The sequence below is a fragment of the Daktulosphaira vitifoliae genome, unplaced genomic scaffold (genome assembly GCF_025091365.1).
Source record: "Daktulosphaira vitifoliae isolate Bord-2020 unplaced genomic scaffold, ASM2509136v1 Scaffold_2, whole genome shotgun sequence".
NCBI lineage: Eukaryota > Metazoa > Arthropoda > Insecta > Hemiptera > Phylloxeridae > Daktulosphaira > Daktulosphaira vitifoliae.
The window spans coordinates 36530302-36541057 of NW_026099573.1; the positions used below are offsets into that span (position 1 = coordinate 36530302).

Below are 10756 nucleotides of genomic sequence, written 5' to 3' on the forward strand. Positions count from 1 at the left end.
ATAAAGATTTAAACATTGAACCAGTCGATATTTTAGTTAAATTATACTACAAAAAGTTTCATTCCAAATTACTTCTACATCATTATGCAAATTTAAAATATACTAATATGTTTTACAATTTTTATACGTCAAGGATTTAATATTATAATTGGCAAATTATTCATTAAGATGTCAACTATATCCATCAATTTGAAGTATTAAATTTATAATATTATAAAAGCTAATAAAATTTTCCACGTCAACACTTTCAAGTTTGGCATTCAATACATTAATTGTTTATTAACTATTTTAAACTAATGGTATAATAAACAAAAATAATGGTGCATCTATAAAATAGAGCTCTGAATGGTCCGAATTTTCAATAAATTCTATTGAATGAAATGAAATAAAATAAAAACCAAATCGGTTTATTAAATAAAATTTTTGTCCAGACTAAGTTAGGCAAAAAAAAAAAAAAAATTGAATAGTACTTAACCAAACAAAAACATTAATCAAAATAAATTTAGGAATCAGACGGAACTATTACAAAAAAACGAGAACGAAACCTTAATTTTTGTAAAAAAGTTGCCATTTTAAATCCCCCCCAATGAGCAGGTTAAGTGATAGATTTTCAAAAAAATGATATCAAATGAAAGGTAAATATCTAAGGTTTTAGTATAAAATAAAATTATGTTGATTTGTTGATTTTTCAAAAAGTTATGGAAGTTTTAAGAAAAAAAAGTGAAAAGAATGACAAAATTAACCGATTTTTAAATTTGTAATTTTTTTGGATATTTCCCCCATTTGCGAGGAACGAGGGAAAATTTTTCAATTTTTAAGGGTAATGTCTTCAACTAGATACGATTTGTGATCTTTTGACGTATTTTTAAAAGAAATCGGTCCAGTGAGAGCTGAGAAAAAGTGGCAACAGACATAAAAAAAAAAAAAAAAAAAACACATCATAGTAAAATTAATACCTTCTCCTTCAAGCTAAAATATGATTATATAATAATAAATAATGTATCAATAATAACACAATTACCATACGTAAATCTAAATACACTGTCATATGTAACGTTGAAAAATATATAAAATTTTATTATTTTAATAATTGTATTATATCATTACCCCATTTACTTCAAAATAAAATAATACTGGAAAAATTATATAAATAAAAGTAGTATTTGTTGTGAATTTTCAACATTTTCCTATGTTTTTTGTATTTACTGCAATTTTTGTGCTTTATATTTAATCAAAATGCATAAAGTTAATATATTTTAAATCATTATAAAATATTATCTATTTGTTGAATTAAGTTTCATAACTGTTAGTTAAACTAAAAAAAGTTATACTCAAACTTTTTTTTTTTTTTTTATGTATAAAATAATAAAATTTACAATCTGTACACAAGAAAGATACAATGTTCGCAATGTTTATCACAAAACAAAATAATTATGTTAAATTGATTTCATAGCATAATCACTAATGTAATTAATACAATGTATGTACTTGTTCAGTTTAAGATAAATATCTGTATCATAAATTTAAACACTGTAAATTAATCTACAAAGACAATGTATTAAGTAACAGTATCCCTAAGAAAAATCAAATGTACCATAACCAATGTAACATATTATCCCTGCTTATAATTTTCGTTTCAATAAAGATGAGAGCCCTGGTGGTCAATTCTTACATTTTTGGTGACATATATAGATCATAGATTTCATATAAAAAGCCGTAAAAAGCTATAAAATGGAGACATTCCACTCTTCAAGCCAAGAATCAAATGAAGCAATAGACCACCAGTCTCTCAAACATTCAGAAAGAAAACTTGTCAGTCTTATTTATATTAATTCCGCAAAACATTATAAAGTAGGTGATACATTTTAATTCCAATAATTTGGAATTATTTAATCCGAGAAGAAAATGACAAAACAATAGTAATTAATTTATCTTTACACATACTAAATTTATTGACTGGTTTTTCATGAGAATTATTAAATGCGTTCGAAGTGCTTGACCAAAGATCGTACCTACGCATTTTCTTATTACGCTTCTTAGTTGCCGAATTAAGATCGTGCCTTTAAAACGTGAGACTATTCAAATGATTCACCAAAGTTTATAAAATTTGATACACACATTAAATCTCAATATTTATCATAACCCTTTTATTAAATTGTATTGTCATTCTCTAAAACCCTCGGACTCCACGACCCCAATAATATTAAACAAACTGAATTATAGTAACCGAAAGTAAGATAATTTATTCAAGTGCTCAAAAATTCAAATTAATTAATCAATACACCCAATTTTATTTATTATATTATTATCACATCAAAACCTTACTTTTGGCTCACTATAATAGGTGAACAATAGAATATAACATATATGACTTAAAAACGGGAAAAGGGAAGCTATCCAGAGATGGAACCCTTTTGACTTGAATTGGTTATTTAGCCATCACAATATTAATTTAAAAGGTCACGGCACCAGCGTCTTTTTTGACGGCGAGGAGGGTTGTCCGGAATTGTAACTGTATGTTGGTTAGCAATTAATGGATTTGGATGTAGAAGTAATTTGGAATGAAACTTTTTGTAGTATAATTTAACTAAAATATCGACTGGTTCAATGTTTAAATCTTTATGTAGGGTAAGATTGGAGAAATACCAAGGAGCGGACGTGATTGTACGAAGGGAAATTAATTGGAAGGCTTCAATTGTTTTAAACTGCGATGTTTTGGCACAACCCCATATTTGGGCTCCGTAAGACCAAATTAGTCTTAACATTGACTTATAAATAATTATTTTGTTATGTACAGGAAGTTTTGATTTTAATACAGGACGTAATAAGTGGGATCTAATGTTTAATATCTTTCTTTTGGATTTGAGATGAGGACCCCAGGTTAATCTTTTATCGAGTGTAATACCAACTATACCATATTTGACTTGAGTCGAAGAAGGGATAGGAACTCCTTGAAAGGAGAGAACAGGCATATTTTTTTTATTGAGAGTGAAAGGAACATTTACTGATTTGTCTGCATTGATTTTAATTTTCCAATTTGTGGACCATTTATCTATAAAGTCGAGGTGGACTTGAAGAGCATTATAAGTTGCGATTGGGACTTTATTGGATATAATTTAATTTACGTTAATTTGGATGAATTTGTATAATTTATTCAAATTCTGTAAAATATTTAAATTATTAATATTTATTTTTAATTTTATAAACTTATTTGAGTACTTAAATGTATTTATTGTGTTTTTTTTAATTGTATTTTTAGATGTTTAACTATTCGATACTTTCGAAGATAATTTGTCATAATTGTCATCATTATTAACATCGCAATCATTTGATTTGTACGATTGCGTTTTCTTTTCTAACGATTTTTTTAATAATTCCATACGATGTTGATAATATTCATCTGAAATATTGTACGTTGTCGTGTCCTAAAAACATGATAACATTTTTATTGATGTCTTTAATGTTCAATGAATTAACTTAACAATTAAATCCGTGTGACTTTTATCAGATATATCTTTATTGAAATCATAAGGAGTCTCACATAAACCGTTTTCAAGCTTTTCAAATTTCCCTTCCATATCTTTCAACTGCGATTTCAATTGTTTATTTTGAAACTGTATATTTGCTAATCTTTGATTTATTGTACGATTCTCACATAATAGTTTTTCATTTTCAGACTTAATACAGTTTATTTTTTCGTTCAATTCATTCTGTTCACATTCAAACTGGTTTTTTAATTTTCCTATCATATGTTTTGCTTCACACAGTTCGTGATGGCGTTTGTCTAATTCCAAATCTTTATCTTTCAGTTTCTTTTTAAGTTCTGATAAATTACAAGATTTGCTATCAATATCAATTTGGAGTTGTCTAATTTGCGTTTCGAACTCCTACAAAAATGGAAATTTGTATAATCTATTTTACAAATTAAGTATTACAAAATTGTATTAAACACATACTTGCTGAATTTTAGATATACTATATTCAGTTTCAGCATTGGGTTGTTTACAACTGTGTTCCTTAACAAAATCTTTTAATTTGCAGCTCATTCTATGCACTTCTTTGGTAACTGTCTCTAATTTTTGTTCTTTTAATTTTAAACAGTTTTGCACGTGTTTTATTGTATTTTTGCTCATGCAAATTTCATTCTTTAACTCATCATTTTCAAATTTCAAAGATTTATTTAAATCACTCAACTCTTTAATATTTATGTCTATACATCTTAATTCTTCATTCAATTCTTGGATCTTGCGTTTACATTTGTGGTTCTCCTCATAGAGTATTTCGTTTTTTGATTCCAGTGTTTTGATTTTTTGCCATGCTGCCTCATAATCAACCATAAAAGTTTTGAATGTTGATTCATAATTTTGTGATTGTGTTTTAATTTTACAATTCAGTTTATTAATTTCTTTTTGCAATTGGTAATTTTTATTGTCATGTTCACACTTACTCATGTCCGTATCATGAAGCTTATTCTCCAATTCAGCAATACGATTTTTCAGTTGAAGTTCTCTTGAAGTGCATTCATATTCACACATATTTAGAATTTAGAATTATGAAATTTAATTACTAAACATTCAGTTCATTTTTAATAGCAAGAGTTGTTTTTCTTTTTGACATGTTATTATTGTAATAGCCAGGTATGGAAAAAAATGATAGCAAATATGATTTGGGATATTATTCTTATAGTTTTTTTTAAGTTAATTAAGTGTTAAGTACTTTTAAAATAAAGTGATTTTATAATTATTAATTTACTGAGTTATGACTAGCTGAGGCTCCACCCCAGACCCGAGACCCTATTAACCTCATGCGCCTTCGACGCGTAAACCTCTTTGGGCTGTACTTATAAGTTAGTCATTGGTTCAGACAAGAGTACCCGGCTACGTCGGTCACGATAGGTGTTTTGCAGGAAAAATATTAGATCAGAAACAGTGTAACAAAAATATATTAAAAATTCAATTGATAAAATCAAGAAAATTAAAAATTTCAGAAATAGTAAAATGTATTGGGTATAAAATTGACATTTCTTTACTAACATATTCACTAGAAGCATAATAAGAAATCATTTGTAGGGCATTTTATTGTTTTTACTTTGGTAAAGATGTAATAGACAATTTTTTGTTGAAAATTAAAGTGAAAAAGACAAAAAAAAAGTCTTTAAATTATATATAGGCTATATTTTTTGGATATTGACCTTAAAAAATATTGATAGAGTTTTTCCAAGGGGGTCAATCGTCCATTTCCTATTAAATATACCCATCGTATACACAATAATTAATAATATTCTAATTATAATTATTGCATTTCTATTATAAAATGATTATTGAAAATGTTCAATCTATTATTTCTAGATTATTTAAAAAAATCAAATTTAATAAGAATGTTGGTAACTGTGATTTGACGTTGTACATTATAGATTTCATAGATAAGTCCCAATTTTTACAATAGGCTTTTACATCATATAAGAGTCAAATAAGATTATTAATAGACTGTACTTACCTGATAATATATGTACAAAATAATATAATTATAACCGTGCTGAAATTATGTAATTTATATATATAACTATAAAACATCCATTGTTAAAATATATTGTTATGCGTACATGCAAAATCGTATTCTAATATAAACTCTGCTTGGACATAAAAAAATAGTTCAAAGCGAATGAAGTACATTTGAACAGTAGATTGATTATAAAACATAAATATCAATAAATTTGATTAAATATATCAAACAATTTTTAATTATAAACTTATTTAAAAGAAATCGATAGATAATAACTGTTTGAACGGAACGCCCGGTTTAATGTGCGGGTTAGTTAACGTCCAGTTGGGTTATCTAATTATGCCGGAGAAAGAAATAGGGAATGGACTGTAATATAAAAGGATGGTACTTACACCAAATAAAATAATATGAATTACAATATAAGAAGTTATATTAAAGTAATAATATATATTTAAACTATTATAAGATTGTGGATGGGGGGGTCACTTAATACTAATGCAACATTGGCGCGAAGACAAATAAATAGTAATATATGTAAAAGTAATAATATAATGACAACTAATTAATTACTTAATAATTACTGTAGTCTTGAAAAGTTGTACAAATGAATTGATCTGGAATGAATAACTTTTCAACCAAATGGTGGATGCAATTCATTAACATCAATGGTATGTGGTTAATCGCAAGGCGATGATATGGCGATGTAGATGGGTACAGGCGCGTCGCAGGGCGAATTTACTATATTTGCGTACTAAAGTACACGCGAATCGCAAGGGCGATTGTCTATTTATAAAAAAAACTAACTATTATTCACGAAAAGTCTTATGGAACACTTTGACAAGGGTCAAAACAGTAACAGCACCACATACACTATGACTCAAAGACGTAATCCAAAACGTGTATAACTAGCGAATGACAACTATAATAACATAATTATAGAGTTGATAAGGTGATGAATGAACGTAGTGTCGCTACGGAACATCAATAGGTACGTCGATCGGTATTCTCGGAGCAATCCAAATAGAGTGGCGTGATGAAGATGATATGCACGTATATTTGCGACGGGTCGTCGTCGGACGTGCGGCACTTGCTGAACTTTGTAACGTGGTGTATGGCTTGCGATATTAGTCAGTCAAACTATTCACACATGTGTCGTCACTCAAAAATAAAAATATAAAATAGTATTCTAAAAATTAAAAAGGGGTCAGAATGATTATTATTGTTGGTGTAAAAATGTGTAAGTGAGAGTTACTATTGATTCGGGGTGTAATTCGAGGGTCATAAAACAACGATGTAAAAAAATCTTACTTGGTAAATTCTCTGGTTCTTATAATTATCCTTGGTGCTGATATAAGTGAAGATGATAAATAAAATACACAAGTTCAGATTTTTAGTTCACAAATTAACACATAAAACTTCGACAATGACGATTACTACGTTCGCACAACTTAATGCGGAGCACGATAAAAAAAAAGCGTAATGCGGACCACGAAAAGAATAGCCCAAATACAGAGCACGAAATGAACAGCCCAATACGGAGCATGAAATGAACAGCCAGGAGCAAGGGTTTGCTCTGGCTTTTTATAATATTTTTTTACCCCCAAATATCGTCACTGTCGAATTTTTAGTATAATTGTTTATTGATAAGTAATCATGAAAAACAGAGATCAATACAGATGAATAGAACATAAATTATTTTGACATTTATATATATATAACATTAACATGTTTTTTTACAAGCAAGACGAAAATTGATACAATGCATTTAACTATTAATAGTAGAATAACAAAAATGACAAAAATAATATATAGATTTTCTTTTGGTAAGGAAGGATTTTTAAAGTAATTATTAATTGATTTATGACCGAACCGTATACACTACAATGTAGCCAAACAATGTGAGTTTGATGACTATTACTCTTAAATGTTTATCTAAATTTTTGTTCGAAAAGGATCATGTCCTTGTAAGAATATAATGTATAATGAAACAAGTTAAAATGAACCATTTCTATGGATAGAAGTGATGACTATTTGAAATGAAAAAGAATATATTAATAAATACTAAAAAGATAGCATTGTTGAGTACATGAACAGGGTATTTTAGTGTTATCCCATATAAATAATAGTGACGATTATATTACGACACATGTAATAGAGCGACGGCTCATAAAGGTGGCACGTGTCGCGGGGTCGTATCAGTATTCAGCAACACTTCGAAGCGAATTCTTATGATCTAATCCATAAATTATGCTCTTAGAAACAAATAGTTTGTTTTGGTGAAGTATATTGTTCATTTTTTGGTAAAAAAGTTTTAGCTATTTTAATTTTGTGCTAATAGGTTTTCCCCATAGAACTATTTGGTTCCAAGTTTAGTTTTACCAATATTATTTGATTAACAAGTTCTTTCTTTATTAAAGGTGATATAATATTAATTCTAATTTAATTTTAAATGTTTTTGTTTATTTGTACGTTTTCAAATCGAACATATAAAAAAAAAGAAACAATATATTAAGTATATCAAAAGTTATTAGAATCAATTTTCTCAAAATACCGCGCATACACTATATCAATTTCAATTCTAATAAACAGCTAGTGACTATAGATACATTTTATTAATTTGATATATCTATAACATTAACAAATATTTTTAAATGAGAAAAAATTTAAATACCATTAAATTATACATAAATTGAAAGTAAATAAAATCAATTTGAAATGTTTGCTTCCTCTATTAACTATAAAAGTTAAATTTCATTAAATAAAAATCATGATATTAAAAATATATATATATATATATATATAATAAAGTTTTGTAGTAAAATAATTGAAAATTTTCCTTTTACTTACTCGCTAATCTAAATAAAAAATAATTAAGAAATAATAAAATAAAATGATATTTATGTATCATGGTTAACTTCTTGTCTTTTTTATGATAATAGTATTTTTTTTTGATGTACTTAATAATGGCGAAAATAGTAATTGGTTTATATAACTGGTATCGCCATTTATATTTTTGGTTGACCTATCAGTACTAAAAAAATGTTGAACAGATTTTCGGAGTCTATAAGTTTGTTCAGCCACACTAATGTCATTTTCTAAAGGTATCAAAAGTGACGTAAGCGAGTCAACTTTTTTATACGCATCATATATTTTTTGATGATCAGTAGCAAGTTTTATTTGTAAAGTTTTCGCTAACTTAGCCGCGTTAGCTACTTCTTCTTGTGCTTTTATCAGTTGCATGCTAGCAGCAAAAACGTGACTCCTTGATTCAGATAATGCAGTAATAGCATCATTTACCCTTTGCTGGGTCTTCTCAGCTTCCTGATTACTAAGTTGTACATCTGCTTTCGCTTTGAATATTTGTTCAGTTATTTGTTTGGTGAGCATCTAAAAATAAAAAAAAATTTGTCGAGTTAATTTAAATATCACACTATTTACTTTTAAGTTGATATAGAATTTGTCATTTTAAGAATAAAATAATTGTGTATTTAATATGTAATAAAGTAATTTCTACATATTAATTTCCACTTAATTAAAATTATAAACAATAACAGAAATAAGAACTGAAAAACTAATTCCAAAATCAATGGTTTGAATCTTTGAGATATATACGGTTTAACTGATATTAAAATTTTTAATTATTTATTATTTATTAATAAACATTCTTCTAATTTTTTTATTTTGTTTTTAAATTTTACTGAGAAGAAAAGTTTTGTTATTTGACATTACTTACCTTTTTTTTTTGTAATTCACTATCTTCTGATAATTTATCATGATTTCTTTGTTGATCTATTAATTCAAAAGATTTTATAGAGTACTTTCTTTGAACTGTCGTCGTAAGAGTTTGTGATACTTCATTGTTGAGATCTGTGGAGAAACACAAAAAACAAAAACCGACAATTTTTAGATAAACTAACCAAGAATAAGTATACAAATTCTTTATCCAATAACTCATAATAAAATTAAACATACTTGTTTACAAACATCGTTATAAAAAGTAGCCGTAGTCACAAAATACATTTATAAGCTGAAAAGTTTTGACCTGTAGTGTCCAATTTAACTATATAAAATTTAAAAAAATAAAAATATTACATAAATTAGTTAAAAAATGTCGATATTTACTATTTAAAATTATTAAAGAAAATATTTATGAATTATCTATTGTAACCGAATAATTATGTTCTGGCCATAATTCTTGAGTTATTTATCATAACCTAAAATACAATTTAATTATTAAAAAATAAAAAGGCATTTGTGTTATTCTTTTCTTAAAAAATGTATAGTGAATGTACACACATTTTCAAGTCTCAACTACAGAATACTCAAATTCAAGTTCCTTCTTATAAATTACAATATAAACGTAAGAATAATGCATTAAGTTGTAATAAACAGCTATAAGAATATTCATTGTAATTTCTAACACTAGTAACTTATTTATTCCTGGTAAAATGACACATCTGTGTTAAAATTTTTAAGTATTCTTTACCAGAATACAGTGAAGTAAAACTTTATGAATCATCCAAATATTCTTCAACATATAATATAACATCACTTTACAACTTGTGTTTGTATTCAACTTTATAATTTTTAAATATACGGTGGCCTAGTGGTAAGATTTGTCTCTACGACTCTTTATTACGTGGGTACTACATAATGTAATGTCGAACATTTCCCTTATATTTTTGATGAGCGGCCGTGTCAATATTATATCCAGTGGCGACTTTTTGACTTGGACGACGGGACGTCGCACCCCTTACTAAAATAAATTAAAGAAAAAAATTAATTGTATATTCATAATTCTACATTTTTATTAAAAATGCAAAATTTTTAAATAGTAAAATAGTTATAATACATTTGTCGTATGCAAAAATTTAAATTGTTTCTTTCAGTATACGTGGGTACGCATACACACACGAGCAGTGTTTGGACGACCGACAGCATCGTCCAAGTAATATTCTGAAACGTATATTATAAGCGAGGTGCAAAAATCGTGTGCGTGCGTGTAAGGTTAAGCTGCAATCTTATGTATGGCTTTTAGACAACCAGCAGCGTCGTCCATACAGAAAAATATTAGTATATTACTACATTGGGCAATTTGTTTTTAGAATTAACTATGTGTACGATTATTATTTTTGGTTGTTATAATAGTGTAATCGCTATTATTATTTTCATTTCTATTTTAGCTTCGATGCGAAGCTGAGAAGGTATTGGTTTTACTATGATGTGTTTTTTTTTTTTTTTTTTTTTTTTTTTT

General features: G+C 27.1%; 2 protein-coding genes across 2 annotated transcripts; both read right to left on the reverse strand.

Annotated features, from left to right (window-relative positions):
* Positions 1 to 3433: 3433 nt before the first annotated feature.
* On the reverse strand, positions 3434 to 4535 carry LOC126898220 (uncharacterized). Its single transcript, XM_050672161.1, has 3 exons — positions 4448 to 4535; positions 3957 to 4072; positions 3434 to 3887 (listed from the first exon to the last, which is right to left on the reverse strand). Exons 1-3 carry the CDS (start codon positions 4533 to 4535, stop codon positions 3465 to 3467), a joined length of 627 nt encoding a protein of 208 aa, XP_050528118.1. The 3' UTR covers positions 3434 to 3464.
* Positions 4536 to 8412: 3877 nt separating this feature from the next.
* LOC126898221 (uncharacterized) lies at positions 8413 to 9522 on the reverse strand. Its single transcript, XM_050672162.1, has 3 exons — positions 9483 to 9522; positions 9236 to 9369; positions 8413 to 8889 (listed from the first exon to the last, which is right to left on the reverse strand). The coding sequence occupies exons 1-3, from the start codon at positions 9520 to 9522 to the stop codon at positions 8413 to 8415; spliced, it is 651 nt and encodes a 216-aa protein (XP_050528119.1).
* Positions 9523 to 10756: the final 1234 nt, after the last annotated feature.